Source organism: Arvicanthis niloticus, chromosome 29 (assembly GCF_011762505.2).
Source record: "Arvicanthis niloticus isolate mArvNil1 chromosome 29, mArvNil1.pat.X, whole genome shotgun sequence".
NCBI classification, from domain to species: domain Eukaryota; kingdom Metazoa; phylum Chordata; class Mammalia; order Rodentia; family Muridae; genus Arvicanthis; species Arvicanthis niloticus.
In genome coordinates, this window is record NC_133437.1 from 3,472,658 (window position 1) to 3,489,064 (window position 16,407).

Sequence of the window (16,407 nt, forward strand, 5' to 3'; positions counted from 1 at the left end):
TCTTACATTATCAAAGGGCATTTTACGATTCTTAAGTCAGTATTTTATTTTTTAACTCTATGTTGAACATTTTAGTAGGTTTTGTACTCACCTCACTCTTAATAAAAGTGCAATCTAGTTTTAAAAGCAATCTGACCAGAGCCTCCTTCTCTTCCATCTTAAACCCTGTCATCTGGATGATATGTTTTGGGGCACCAGCTTCCATCTAGCACAGACACATTCAGAAGACAGCAGATGTTAAATATCACACATAAAGTTGACTTATTTTTCCTCTATTATGAGTACTAAAAAGAAACTAAAAACATGAAACATTATGAATTAAACATGTGAAGCTTACTTGTAAACAATGATGTTAAATATAGCTACTACAATAAAAACCACTTTCAAGTTAATTTCTCAAAACCTTAAAAGTGCATTTTTGTTATTCTTTCACCATTGAAAGCCTCCAGTATTATATTATTTCCCTTTAAATCACACCATTGACTATGAGTGTTCACACAATAGGGGCCTATGTAAATCTGAGCATAGTTACTAACAGAACTCAAATCACACCATTGACTGTGACTGTTCACACAATAGGGGCCTATGTAAATCTGAGCATAGTTACTAACAGAACTCACATTTCTACAGTATCTATATTAAATAATTGAAGAGACAGGCAGAAAGACTTCGACTTTTGTTTCTAGCCTACCTTCTAATTTCTTCCTCTCTCCCCACCCTCCACACAGTCTCCCTCATATGCGTGTGTGTCAATATAGCACAATATATCTCTGATGTGTGTACTAATTTTATCAAAAGGTAAACAGAAAAACTACACGGTTTTAATTTAACTTCATTTTCATGGGACCTCAACTCATGAAATACAATTCACAAAGTACTTTGTGTTTAAGGTGTCTTCTCTGACATGTTTGTTGTAACATCTGCAGAACAGGATCTCATACCATAGTCAGAACATAAATAGTTGCTATGCTCAACTTTCAAAGAAACAACTGCTTCTCAGAAAAATAAAAGTTACCTTTAAGTGTTGAGCACAGTATATACACTAAGCAAGAATATGGCCCTGGATTTAATCAATGTACATTAGAAAAAATGTTTTAAAAGTGTAGCAATTTGAACAAACGAATAAGTGAAGAATGTTTTACAGAATTTTATTTTGAAGGACTAAAACAAGACCTCACCTCACACACCTATGAGTTCCATATTTGTAGAATATAGATGTAAAATATTTGGGGGGAATAAAACCTTGAAGTTGAACTAAGATTTAAAGGTTTTTTTTTTTTCTTTTCAACACTATTCCAGAATCAAAATAAAGTAACAACTGTTTACATAGCGTGTATTTTATTACTACATTAGGTATTTTAAGTTCCTGAGAGATGGATTTATAGTATGAAAGGGGCTATGTGATTTAGATGATGAAATTATGGTACCTGAGGAGAGTCCTGGAACCAAAGTCTAACACATCAGGACAACTGTACACACACACACACACACACACACACACACACACACACACACGAGAGAGGATGTGCTCAAAGACACATGTATGCACATTTACATGCATGCACACAGAAATACAGATACACACACTATTCCCACCACCACCCAAAGGTTAAAATGCATTCTGGCTTAAGACTGAAACTATTTATGTTTAAAATATCATACAGAGTTAGGACTAAACTTTCTCTTTCCATACTTAAAGTTCCTAAGTGGAGAAAGGGTAACTAGGGTAAAGCAATTACAGTTCCTTTTTCTACCTTTACTCATGCTTGGAAGAAGCTCCTTGAGCATGCATGCCCACTTATCTTTCTGTCTGTCTGTCTCTTATATCTCTGTCTGCGTAAGGAGACAACAGGTATACAATGTCAGTCTCTAAAATACTGAATCCCAGATGCAAAACATAAAATATCTTTAAGAATGAGACTTTCAAACGAAGCCAATGCTTCAATGTTAAGTTTTAGGACATTGATCTGGCTAGAACACAATTATAAAATGTACATTGATGTGTATGTATTTCATGGAAAATTATATTTATAAAATTCTATGATCAATAAGACACAAATATTTCCTTGAGCAAGGATCTTTTTACTGTATTAAGTTTAAAAATTATTTTCAAGGTTAATATAGGTAAAACTTGAGTGGCAATACCAAATAATACAGACTAGCAATATAGATAAATTTTACAAAGAATTTTACTGTAGTTTAAGAAAAAACATTGTTTAATTTCAAAACCCTCTAAACCCACACAGTGAAGATACACTTGTATTATACAGCATATGCCTGTAACTAGGGAAGAAAGTTGCTTTCATTAATTCAAAGGAATTATTTAAGTAATTCTTTTAATAAATTTTGTTTAGAAAATGATACATTGTTTTAGAAATAACCAAGTAAAACTCAATATACCTATAACAATTGTTTTGCTATTTGACCAATATTTTTATAGATCTCAAAAGGCAGTCATGAGAGAAAGCTATGATTTTTAAAAATAGTATATATTTTCCAAATTGTATTTTTATTTATGTATTTACAAGTAAAAGTTTTCAAACTAGGTGCCAGGCTATTTTAAATAAATTATGAAAAGGAAAAAAATCAGAGTAGTTTTTAGAACTTAAAAACATGAGGCATTAAAACTGTTATGGAATAACTGTGATTGGGATACGGACAGGGTGAAGCTTAGGATCCGAGCACGTGCCTACTATGAAGGGGACATTGCAGTCAATTCCCATGCCTTCCTACCTCCTATAATCAAAAGAGAGTAAAAACAAAATTTCTGTAACACTATTATCAACAAGTTGCCTTTAAATATTACATTATACTGTATGAAAATAACATGTTCTGTAGAAATATGAACATCTATTATACTTTATTCTTTTTATATCAGTAATTGGTACTTTAAATTTTGAATTAAGTGACATTTTAATATACTTTGTTTTTAGGTATAAATTATTAAAGCATTTAAATGTATTGAAAATGTGTGTGTGTGTATATATATATATATATTTTTTTTTGCAGGGTTTTCTTTTAACCATAAACCTTAGTATACACTTTAATCGCCATAATCACCTCCATATATTTAGTCAACATTTTCTGCTAAACAATGTCTCATAATAACGAAAATAAGACCATCTGTATACAACAGCAGAAAACTCAAAAGTATTTTTAAAGTAATTTTCTTATTTGGAAAACACTTAATATGAAACAGAAACTTTTCATGTAAAATCAGGAAAAGAAACTAGAGTGAATAAAACACAATATCCTGATTCAAACTATTTGAATACGTTTAAAATCAAATCAGAAAACAAGACATTTATTCACAAGTTTATCAGAAAAACAGGAGGTGTGTTAGTTAACTTTCAGAGAACTATAAACTGTGGACATGCACAAAGTTAGCTGTTTTTAGAAAGGCAAGACTAATCTAATTGTCTTCTGTAATTATGTTATTTACCTGAGGTAAAGGCTCATATAACATAGTAATGTTTTGGAATATCATATTACATGACAAAGATGGCCTATGACTTTAAATATATATGACTACATTGGACAATTTATGCACACATAAGCATGGCAATATAGACTATGGATAATTTTATATATAAGAGCTCTAGTTTGCTAGCTCTTCCGTATCTTGCAAGATTAAGAGAACAATAAACAGCATGATGTGTCAATGACTTAAAAGAGAATACTACAAACATGTCCTTAATGCAATAAGATACATTTGTATCATATAGCATATGCCTGTTACTAGGGGACTTTTTATAAACTCAAAGGAATTATTTAAGTAAACTCTTTAATAATTTAGAAAATGATACATTGTTTCAGAAATAACCAAGTAAAACTCAATGTGTCCATAAATATTGTCTTGGTATTTAACCAGTGTTTTTATAGATCTCAAGCTAGTTCTGAGAGGAAGCCATGATTTAAACTCCCCACCTCTTTCTCTGTGTGTGTTTGTGTGTCTGTGTGTGTATGTATGTATGTATGTGTGTGTGGATGTGTGTATATGTGTGTGTATGTGTGTGTGTATGTATATCAATAAGCAAGGCAATTGAAGGAAGGTTACGTTTTCTGTAGGTAGTATGCTCTGAAGTATGGAGGAGCTTCCTTCTAAAGATCTTTGAATGCCAGGAAAGAATAAACAATCCATAACATACCACAGTTAATACAAGTGACATTTCTACAAAGATGTCATTATCTCCTCAGCTGAGGTGGGGGTACGAGAGTGGGAGATCTGAACCTTCAAGCATCAACACAGATGACAACATCACATAAAAGAGACCATTTTTAGTAACTAAATGTTTCTCTTTAAAGTAATTTACATCATTATATTTCTAGTTATAAAAAAGTTCTTTGTAGTATATATTTTAAAAACTTCCTACTAATAATTCTTTAAAATGTACTTACCCTGAACCATACAAAACACAAAACTAAGGAGAGAGTGCCTGTGATCAGAGCTGTCCTTTATACATAGCAAGCAACTGTCGCTGTGGTGTGGACTTTCTTAAAATATCTCTAACACCGCCTATCCTTGATGCCTGAAATTCTTTGACAGTTGGTGTCAGCCAGAAGCACCAGGAAACCTACAGTTCTCATTACTGTGATATTCTATCCTATGTTTTTAAATAGAACATTTGAATTCTTTACAATATGCCAGCACTGGAACATGTTTGAAGAATGGAGCTACAATATGTTAAAAAGGAAATTTAGAAAGAAAAGAAGAGACAGTCAGGCATGGTGGAGTATAGCTTTAATCTCCAGCACTTGGGAGACAGAGGCAGGTGGATCTCTGATTCAAGCCAGCTTTGTTGGTCTACATTGTGAGTTCCAGGCCAACAACAGCTACAGTGAGACCCTGTCTCAAAAACAAAGAAACAAACAAAAAAAAAATCCTCCAAAACAACAACAATAACAACAAGGATCAGGCAGGAATATAGGTAGTAAAACAAAGGTTTCAGGCTGAGGTAGAACAATGACACAAGACAGAGGTCAGCATAGACCCTATGCGACAGGATAGGCAAGTCCGGTATGTGAGAGGGTAGAATCAACAGTTGGCTAAAAACACTGCTTCAGAAAAGAGAAGCCAAGGTGCCTAACAAAGTTCTTGGAACAAGTGAGGGCAAACCTTTCCTATTCTGCACTATTGTGTTTTATAATCGCTCATATTCTCTCTCTCTCTCTCTCTCTCTCTCTCTCTCTCTCTCTCTCTCTCATACTTTTGTTTTTTAATTTCAACAAACACTGAGTGTAGAACATTTCAAAAGTTCAAGAATACAGTAATTTAAATCATCTCTAATTTCTTTATGTTATAATACCACTGTATAAGTTTTGTGTGTGTATGAAAAACAAGCATATAACAAAATTTGGGTATATACTTTAATTTTTGATTATTTTTCCATTGCTTTAAAATCACATGTTGAAAATTAGCAGTCTCTTGGTTTTTATTATAAGATAATATTTTGATTTAAAACCTTTTTTTTACTGGAGATTATTTGAACAGTCTTTTAGAAAGCATATACAAGTCTCCAGGACAGTTAATTTCACTGCTTTGAATTCAAAATTTGAAAGATTTAACTGAAAAATTAAATTTAAACGTAAAATTACAATGAAATTGAGTATGGCCAAAGCCCTGGAGTTGTGCTTTACAATGCTGCTACATTACAACACTACAATACATACACTCCTATCTTAGGACTAACACTATGTGAGTAATATTCTGCTGATTCTGAATTGTTTAATTTCAGGTGGACTGTTGGAATCCTGGCCTAGGAAATAAATCTTTGATCTAGTATCACTCAATAGGTCTTTGGAATTTGTTTTATAACATATTCTGTTAGTGGCAAGAAGATGAAGACTTGATTTGATCCCAATACCCAGATGGAACATATATACACATGCACACACAAAATAAACATGAAAGAAGTCATCTTACTTCCTGTTCCACCTTTCCAAGACATGACTCTAATTATTTAACTGAGGTCTAGAGGGATTGAGGATAGAGTTCAACGTTACAGTGCCTATGTGGCATGTGTAAGATCCTAGGTTCAATCTACAAGCAACACACAAAAGACAAACCAAAACAAAAAACCCACAAGTCTCTAGTGATGAGATTTCTGAGATATTCTTGAATCTAGAAAAAGGAACAGTCATTAATTCCTTTAATGGAGAATTTGGCAACAGAGAATTATCAAATGTGATTGTAGTAAGAAAAAAATACGGGAGACTGAAGAAAAATGTAGAGATATTCCCATCTATCCAACACTATGCATGGTGCTGGCTGGACTCAACTTTCAATTTAGGATTAACGGAGTCCTAGGAAACAGACTGCACAAAGACAGCTTTCAGTAAGAAAAGCACAAGTCTAAGATTAATTAATTAAAATGATTGAGTTAATTCTTATTAAGGACCTAGTGTGGTCTACAAGTCTACACACTTCAGATATTTATCTACTAAATCTACCTAAATACAGATAAAGAATTCAAGATACTGGTAGGAATGCTGGAAACTACACCTAATTTAAGCTAGATAAGAAAATAAATACTGAGTCAATCCCTAGTACTGAGGGCAGAGAAAAATAAATAAAACCTACCTTGAGGATTCATATCTGTATAAACAGTGAAACCAAGATTCAAAGATAAGCCTGTTACTGTGGAAGGCTATTTCTACATTGCTAACCTGGCTTAAACTTTAGACTTAATCTACTTCTCTTAAACAATTTTACAAGGCAATTTTACAAAGCAATCTATTTTCTATCAGTACAACAGGAAGGTAATACCACATGAAAACGAATCTTCTATGTGGGTAAGGAGACATTTAAGAGCAACAAAATAAAGAAGTTTAAATAATTATTAATCATTTTCAAAAACATAATACCAATATCTAAAATATTCACACATTTCCTGCAATACTTTGAAGAGTTACTTTTCTTTTTGGTAAAAGTTTCTATTATTTTTCTCTCAAAACATATTTGGCTCAATTAATGAAATTTTTCATACATATTATTAAAAATAATATATTTTAAATTTCAAAATAATCTTGTCGGAATCGATTAAAAGAACAGGTGATGTTCCACTACAGTTCTGAAAGATTCTTCAGTCTCCTTTAGCTTTATCATTTTAACCTTCCGGAGAACTGAATATATTAACATGGTTTTTAAAATAGTGGAAAGATTTGTAGAATAATATAGCTGAGAAACAAACGGAAAATACAATCTAATTAGTAAGGCCATACTATTGGTTTCGTAAAAATCAAAGAGGCAGCCATGGAAATTGTGAATGCACGGAATGGAATTTTAACTGCTCTTAACTTTGATTATGAAAAGGAATTACAACAGACTACTATTTCATACACAAACATGTTCTAAGCTTTCTGCTTTACAAAAGCAAAAATATTCTAAATCACACAACTGACCTCCACCTAAGTCAATGAAGCATGAGAAAATCTCGATTTAGAAAACAGGTCTAATAGAAGTTTAGTTGCTTATTGAAGACTGTCTCACAATAAGATATATCTAAATTCGAGTGTTTCAACATCCTAGCTCGTGAAAAGAAAAATTCTTAATGTTAACTTACAAATAATCAAATTTCTTCTCACACACAGCTACTCAAATGAGCAGCTATGTTCTGAACACCTAGAATAAACAATAAACATTCCATTCATAGGAATGACTTGAAAACCAACATAAGACCTGGGGCGTGACAGAGAAACAAACATATTAACTGTATACTGTGGATCCAGTTCATTTCCAACGTCTCAAAGGAATATTCACATTCTCTCTCTCATATTCTCTCTCTCTCTCTCTCCTCACTCTCTCTCCTCTGTAAAGGACAGTTATTTATCACAAAAGAACTTAGGGAATTTAAAATCAAGTTCCATCAACCACAGGTCCCAAATCCCGATTTGGGGTATTAAGGCAAATCAGTGTTTGCCCATTTAGCCAGACCTTAGAAGCGGAATACATTTCTGCAAGACCACTTAGAGTTGTCTTAAATGCTCAGGAAGCCCAGGAACACAGACCCTCCCTTTAGGAAAGGTGCGCGCGCGCTGCTGTTCAAAGCCTACAGTACCGCTAAGATAAAAGCTCATTTGCGTTTCGGTGTGAAAAAAACCATTCCATCCGAGAGAAAGACTGTCTCAATTTTCCTCTTAATGGAAGGCAGGCCCTGGGAATCCCTGCCACCTTCGCGGAAGTTAAGGTTTGTTGGCGTCCAAGAACTGGGACGGGGTGAGGCATCCTAGGCGGTTCTATGGAAACGGGAGACGCGAGCGGCCTAGCCCCGGCATTAGGCAGCGGCCTGAGCCTGGCGGGGCCGGTCAGGCCGAGGTCGGAGGGCTCGGTTACCGGAGCGGGCGCCAGCCCCGGGTTCACCTTGAAGGAACCAAGGCTGTGCAAAACACGAGCGCCAAGCGCCTCCGCGGCCCAGCGAGGATAGCCGGGACATAACAGGCGCGGCCTGAGAACGCGGTAAATGGCGTCTTCCCAGCTGATGCGCTTTACCTTCCCGGCCGACAGAAGCTCCTGGGCTGTTTTCTTCGTGCGGTGCCGCCGGTGGTGGCGGGAGGGGCGACAACTCGCACCGTGGCACTCCCTGCTGCAATAATCTGGGTTCTAGGAAATAATTTCCCGCCGCGCGCTCGGCGACCCCGGAAGCAGTTTACCATTTCCGGGTGGTTGTCAGTGACGCTCTCGAGCGGTCGCCAGGACTGTCTGAGATGTGGACAACTTGGCTCCGGCCGGCGCGTCAGGCCCTTGCAGGATTCGCGCCACAGGCGGAGACTGGTAAGTGACTTTTCCCTCGCTTCTCGGCCTGGTGTTTTCGGCCAGCCAGCTTACCTGCCGCGTGTTGGTGGGACCGAGAAGTGAGCGGACTGGAGTTGAGCCCCTAAAGACCCGTCCATTCCTCTGCTGCCTGATCCTCCTTGAGACTGGCAAGGCCCTGGAATCCGGTTTATTGTCATCATTCGCTTGACTTATCTCCAACAAAGATGTCGATCTTGAGTCCCCAAGTGTTCCTAGGCGAGGCCGAAGACTACTGGCTCTGTGCCAGTTATCAGGCAGTGTTTGTACTGTCTCCTATTCGCAGGGTTTGGTCACCCTGGATTCTTGAAAGTTGCATTATGTTCCCATTACTGAATACTGCTAAAATAGTTGAGAGTTCACTGGGAGAGCAAGCAGGCATCTGTAGACAGTGTCTTTTGCTTGCATTCGGAACAGGACATTCCTGACTTACAATTAATTGAACATTTCTCCTTCGGTTTGAGTTAAAAATGGCTTCTGTTTTTGTTATTGCTGTGCATTACTGATACGGTATTATGCTTATAATCCTATGCATATGCATCAGCGTTAGATACAGGTTTTACATTTTGGAAATCATTGATCCAGAATCAGATATACTTTCAGAAAGGAAGGTTAGGACTTTAAACTCCTTCACTGCGAATAATTCAGGACAATTTTGGGTGGAGATTTGGAGTTACCCAGAGAAGTTATAAATAGGAATTGCTTCTGACAAATGCCTAGTTCAGGGGAAAATGCTCATTTATTCAAAGACCCAAAAGATGTTACTCTTTCTTGATTAATGCAGTTTTCTCAGGGGAGTTCACTAATCACCTTGTTATTCGTTGATCACAATTTTCTGGTTTCTCCAAATCAGTCAATCCCAAAAGAGGTCTAGAATCTACCATAAAGAAAAATACAATATTGGGGCTAGAGAGATGGTACAGTGACTAATAGAGCACTCTGCTCTTCCAGAGGTCACTCGTTCAATTCCCAGCACCCACATGGCAGCTCACAACTGGCTATAACTGTAGTAACATGGGAGTCAATGACATCTTCTGGTGTGCAGGTGTACATGCAGAAGAGACACCATATACATAAAATACATGCATAAACAAATCTTTTAAAAAAGAAAAATGCCATATATTCAATTAAAAGACCCCGAAGCATCAGACAAGTGCCCCGTTGCCTTTTGAGATTAAAACTAAGAAAGCATGTTGATCTTTCTAACCTCCTGTTAGATTAATCACTGAACTTTTTTTTTTTTTTTTTTTTTTTTTTTTTTTTTGGTTTTTCGAGACAGGGTTTCTCTGTGTAGCCCTGGCTGTCCTGGAACTCACTCTGTAGACCAGGCTGGCCTTGAACTCAGAAATCCGCCTGCCTCTGCCTCCCAAGTGCTGGGATTAAAGGCGTGTGCCACCACCGCTGGGCAATCACTGAACTTTTATAATTTCTGAGTGATACAACTATTGTCACCTTATTGATTTTTTTTAACTTATATCTTAAACAGCTATAAATACTTTGAGGGAGATTTTATGTTCTTTACATATTGCAACTAGCTTTTTTTTTTTTTAAAATCACTGTTCTTATTTGTGACTCACATTCATATAGCACTTCATGAATGCTCACAGGTGTCTCTGCCTTCTGCCTAGCAGTTTAATTTCACCAGTTAGTGCTTACAAAAGAAAAATCTTGTCTCTCTGCACATATTTTATATTGCAACTGAGAGGTCAAAACATAAACATAAAAAATTGTCACTGAGATTCCAGCCTTCCCAACTCTGGAACTTGTCTTGTTACTGTATTTATTTGTCATGGTGACATGTGCTTGTAAGTCCAGTGTTTGGAAGATGGGTGCAGGAGCATTAGGAGTTCAAAGTCACTTAGTCCCTCAAGACCAGTCAGAGCTATATCTTACCCTGTCTCAAAAACAGAACAAAGCAAAACAAGACACAAAAGCAAACAACAAAACAGGCTGTAGAGATGGAAGAGTTCTTGTTATTTATTTAGAATTCTGGAGTTGTTTCTCAGTACCCACATCTGATGGCTTACAATGGCTCTATAACTTCAACACCAGGTGATCCAATGTCATCTGGCTTTTGCTGGTATCTGTACATGTGATGAGTGTGAACTATTTCTCTCTCTGTCTCTCTCTGTCTGTCTCTGTCTCTCTCTCTGTCTCTCTCTCTCTGTCTCTGTCTCTCTGTCTGTCTCTCTCTGTGGGTGTGTGAGAGAGAGAGGGAGAGAAAGAAGGAGAGAGAGAGAATCTTTCAAAAAGAACACAGGTCAAAACTCACTCATCTCTGTCATTTGATAATGTATCACATTAGAAGTCAATCAATGTGTACTTTAGTATAATTAAACATAGTAAACTTTGGTGATTACAAGATTTAAAGGCTATGTTCATTGACCTATGTAATTTTCAGCTGTGCATAATATAGATTCTGATCATTGGCCAATTTTATTGTTTAAACCCAAAGGTAAATGAATGCTAGATGACCAGCTAACTCTAAAAGCAGCTATTCAGACACACATTTGTGTATAAATACATATAAATGTATTTAATAAATACATATAAATAATAACTATATTTTAATAATAAATAAATATACATATAAATAACTGTATATATAAATTATGTATAAATATGTATAAATTTGTGTATGTTACATATAAATGTCAACTATTTATGGTTGCCTTCTGTCTTCTCTGCAATGTGATCTTCAGTCCTCACAGTATTAGGAGTATTATGCTTCTTATATAGATGATAAAGCTGAGGCAGGAGTAGCTTTGTACATTGACCAAGTTCATAGACAGTTAATAAGTATCAGACCTGTGATTTGAACCAATGTATCTCCAGGCTGTAATTTTAACAAAATTGTCATATCACCTCCAGTTAGGTTTTAGCCCTGGCCAAGCTGTGATGCATATGTTTTGTTAGTTACAGAGCATGATCTATGATAGCTGTACTTTCAGATTTGAATGAGTAAGTTTATCATTTATCAACCTAAAGTAAAAGAATATATAGCAAGAGATACATATGTAGCAAAATAACATCAGACTAAGTGCTCAAAACCTGTAGTTAAAACTGACTGTGAAAGGCCCTTTAAGGCAGTCAGCTGGAGTTCCTTGTCCCGACTGCTTGAGTAAGTCTTCTAAGTAAAGCAACAAATAACAGCAGATAGAGATAACATCAGCAAAGTGAGTCCTCACAGCATGCAGTGGAACCAAGTGGAGAAGTCAAGGCAGTCAGCTAGATCTTCCCAAGATGAGCTTTCCAGGGCTAAACTTCTGGCTTCTCTTTCCCACTGTTCAGGAAAGAAACAACAGTAACATCTTTTGAAACTGGGAAAGGGGATAACATTTGAACTGTGAATAAATAAAATAACCAATTACAAAAAGAAAAAAGAAAAAAGTTTGCCTTCTAGCTGTTCTTAAAAGTAGCGTGCTGTTATGTATGGGCCAAGAGCTAAGGGCCCATATTCAATGAGGTCAAATAGCACATGGCAGTTTACCAATATAATATATATTATAGGCTATAAAGGTATTTTACCCCCTTGTTGGGTAGATAATATATTACTTGATAGCAGTTGTAGTATACTAGAAAACCTTGGTCAGTGGGCCTTTGTGTGTACTGTGTCATCCCCAGGGAGCAACATGGACTTACGCTTTTGTAGTGAAATGGACAAGATTCAAGTTTTGGGCATTTTGGATTTTAATTATGAGCCTTTTTATTTTTTTAAATCAGCTTCTACACAAGCAGTCAGGGGACCTTTGTGAGCTTCTGCTTCCTTATGGTGGATCCACAGGAATACTACAAAAATCATGTAAGTTGGTCTATCTAAAGGCTCACTCAGCCTGACTTACAGTTGACATTCAAACAGTAGAGATTTTTGTATTCTCCCTTAGTCTTTTAACAATGTAAGATTGATGCAGGTGCTGGAGAGATGGCTCTTACAGAGCACCTGAGCTTGGTTTCCAGCAGCCTCCTAGTACTTTAGAGCCACCGGTAACACATTGAAGGGGGATTCCACATCTGTTTCTGAGCTCTGCAGGCATCAGGCACTCATGTGACTCACATACATACATGTAAACAACGTACTCAATATACCTATCATACAAGTGCTTGAAATCTTTAAAAGACTATTGATGGAGATAACTGTGCATTATCAATTAGATAAGGATGAAGAATCTCCTTCCTTATACTATACTATGAAATGAAGTCATATATAGAAATAGTTATTACAGATGCCATTTACAAACATTTCTACTGAAAACCATGGCAGTGGCATGCCGAGTAAAGAATTTGCTTCCTGGATACAGAAGAAAGTCTTGATGGAGAAAGATAAGGAGGAGTGTGGGCTTAGTGAGGATTGTGCAAGGAAAGAAGGAAAGAGTAGAGAAAGGAGAACAGTCACAAGTCATTTGGATACTTATGGCAGTGAAGGCTAGTGGAAGCTAAGGTGCAGTTGGAGTTTAAGGTCAGCTCTAGACACAGTGTGTGCACGTTAAAGATGTTAGGCTTTTCACTATGTACATTGATTTTTGTGTGCGACCACAGCCTGTACTGGGTTGAATTGGCATGTATTTTCCTTTATTCTTTTTCCTTCTCTCTTGAAGGTTAATTTCTCACAGAAATATTTGCATAAACAAATAAGCCAAAAATAAGGAAATGAAAGCCTGCTCTTTAACCCCACTCAGAGATACCTACTCATCATATCTTCTACATTATTTCAGATTTATGTGTGTGCTCTTTAAAAATAAAAGTATTTAATATTCAGCAGTTTATCTTGTGACCTACTTGTTTCCTTATTCCATGATCTTCCTGTGTTAATGACTATATGTTTGACTATATGTTGTTAATGACTGTATGTTCCTATGTTTGTTACTATATGATATTCCATGAATTTCCTATATTAATGACTTTGTTACTGTATGATGAGCTTTAGGGCCTGCATACTATGTAGTCTCAGGAATGTGTCATCACTTAGACACCCTACTGCTAAGTGATAGTAAAATACATATTTTGAAGTGTAAAAAATTTTTTTGTAATAAAACCTTTTGTCTTTTAAATTTACTCACTTGTAACATTAAATAAAGAGAAATAATGACATGGGATATATGTACATATATATATTTAATATAATAGTATCAAAGTGTTAATTTTTACTAATTATATTTAAATTTTAATAGTCAGACAATTTAAAGGTATATGTAATAAGATGTTAGCCTCTTTCTACTCCTCTCATACTTAATTTTATATAACTTATAGACTGGATTATATTTAAACTTAAAAATCAGAAAATGTAAAGGGTAATGTATTAGTCTCTTTATACTCTTCTTATCCTCCCTAAAAATCAACCTAAATAGTACCTTGTATGAATGGAAAAAGCACATTGTATGCACAATACAATGTAAACTTTTTAGATGCATTGTGTGCTGAATGGCTGGTATTTTTATAAGAGATAAGAAAAAGCAGGTTTTCCTGTATAGGATAAACAACCAAAATACTAGTCTGAGTTCAGCCCTACTTACATAGCTCACAAAGTCGCCTCCCATGGTGTTTTCTTTTCTGTAAACACTCAGTATGGCCAATTTTTTTTTGAACCATTCAAAGAGATAAAGTAGCTTTTCGTCATTCCAGGACTTCATCTAAGCGTCGTTCATCATGTGTGTGCATTTGTGTGGTGTGTATGTATCTATATGCATGTGTGTGGGTAGATTTTTAAGTTCTTGAATGATTACTAACCTTCATGCTGTTTTAGAACATACATGTTTAAAAAGAAAAAGTGAAACAAAGCAAGACAATGGAGCGTTTGGCAGTCTTTCCTCAATACATATGAGTGGGACAGCCATCTTGGTTTCCTAGAGTCTTCTAAACTCCTACACATTCTGTGGGTTGACTGAAAGCCGCCTATATACACACCTTGGTTGGTAGTGAGGTGGAAAGGCTCAACCAAGTGCCAGAGGAGCTTCTAGGTCAGATGAGCATTCTGAATTTAACATCCTCACTACTTACAGGTGTCCTAGTCACACACTTCAACTCACTCACTCCTCACACCCCTACCATTCCAACAATATGTTTAAGCAGCTATTTTACTATTTGATTTGCAAAGGCTAACACCAAAGCAAAATACAGAGATCAAGGGTAGACCTTAATGTACCCCAGGTATACACTGCACATAAAAGAAGTAGTAATAATACATACTAAACTGGTATTTGTCTCCTTAATTAGGCACACGGTATAATAGAGTTGATTTCAGAGAGAACCAAGTAATAATATATTAAGTTTATTAAATTATTATCTGAAAGTGTTACTTAAGTACCTTGAGACATACTTTCTCCATCTATCAAATAGTAATAAAATGGTCCTCTATGGATTTTCTCAGTTAAATGTGATAATGTATAAAATATACCAATGACCCTAAAATTTTTATTGAAGGTCTGTATAGTTTTGCTTTTTAAAAAACTAAAGTTTTTGCTTTAAAGTGAGACAAAGAATTGAAGCCATATCGATTCCAATTTAAATCCCAACCCTTAGTTTCTTTTTCCTTGTTATCTTTATTCATAAAATAGAGATAACAATAATCCTTATAGTACCTTTGTGGAGATTAAATAAAATGACACATATAATTTAATGTGGTGGCTGGTGCTACAAGCACATTGTTGGAATTTACCTAGAAGCAGATGTCAAGAAGGATAACAAGTTGTGACCTAAATTTCTGCATTCAAGTAGTCAAAAAATAAAATTTTAGCCAGGGATGCTTCTCATACCTGTAATCTCAGGTCATAGAGGATAAAGCAGGAGTCAGGCCCTCACACTCTTGTGACATACTCTTCTATTTCCCCAGCCCTGTTGTGCTTTGAGACAAGGTTTCCCTCTGTAGTGTCAGTTGGCCTTAAATTTTTTATATTCTTGTGTTGATCTCCAGAGCCTGTCCTTTTTGAATTCTTTTTTTTTTTTTTACTGAACTTTATCTACATATTTATTGTAATATAAATTAAAATGAAGTATTTATAGAAACACTTTCAATACCACATCATTAATAAAATACCCTTTAAAAGAAAACTTGTATTTTCCCAAGCAAACATTAAAATTAATGTAATTAATTTTATTATTTCATTAATTAAATTAATGAAATAGCTGCATTGTTTTGTATTAAAAATGTATTCAATGTCTGTCCTAGTAAAAGGGAGTTAAATTTCAGATCTTCTCCCATTCTCAGTATGCTTTGCTCTGTTGCTTTAGCTAAAATAAGTGAACAAAATGTAGCCTTATATTTACAGTTAGTTGTAAAGTAGTCTGAGAGTCTGCTCAGATAATTGTGACTATTATGCATTGACCTTGCCCCAAAATTTGGCAAACAAGTGGTAGCTTCTTAGTGTAGCATCTGGAGACACATCAGTTCATAGCTGACTACTGTTGCTCTAAACTCCTTGCTCTGTTTTATGCTTTGATTAACCATTTTACAGACATATGATTCTGTTCCATAAAGAAGTGACTTTTTGGGGGGAAAAGAATTGTTTTCAGTGAGACATACTGATCTCCCAAATCTTAATACATTTCATAAAGAATTTCATCAGGAACATCTTAAAATACATATTTTCCAGAAGTCTAATATTTTTTATAAGTTCAAATGATAT

At 35.5% G+C, this 16,407-nt stretch overlaps 2 protein-coding genes across 9 annotated transcripts in view; one reads left to right on the forward strand and one right to left on the reverse strand.

Moving 5' to 3' along the window:
• Slf1 (SMC5/6 complex localization factor 1) overlaps window positions 1–8,628 on the reverse strand; it is a 67,407-nt gene extending 58,779 nt beyond the window's left edge. For 2 of the 5 annotated variants that reach the window (XM_076927061.1, XM_076927058.1), the window contains exons 1-2: window positions 8,489–8,628; window positions 92–205 (exon numbers count right to left, since the gene is read on the reverse strand). In XM_076927061.1, the coding sequence (XP_076783176.1) occupies window positions 92–205 (114 nt within the window). In that variant the 5' untranslated portion in view covers window positions 8,489–8,628. Of the gene's footprint in view, window positions 1–91; window positions 206–4,398; window positions 4,446–7,933; window positions 8,053–8,488 lie in introns of those variants that run through there. The other 3 variants (XM_076927060.1, XM_076927057.1, XM_076927059.1) reach the window with 2 other exon arrangements.
• Window positions 8,629–8,635: 7 nt separating this feature from the next.
• Window positions 8,636–16,407, forward strand: part of Kiaa0825 (KIAA0825 ortholog) — a 393,509-nt gene continuing 385,737 nt past the window's right edge. For 3 of the 4 annotated variants that reach the window (XM_076927050.1, XM_076927055.1, XM_076927054.1), the window contains exons 1-2: window positions 8,639–8,770; window positions 12,512–12,590. The gene's annotated coding sequence lies outside the window, so the exon portion shown is untranslated. Of the gene's footprint in view, window positions 8,771–12,511; window positions 12,591–16,407 lie in introns of all 4 variants that reach the window. The other variant, XM_076927051.1, reaches the window with a different exon arrangement.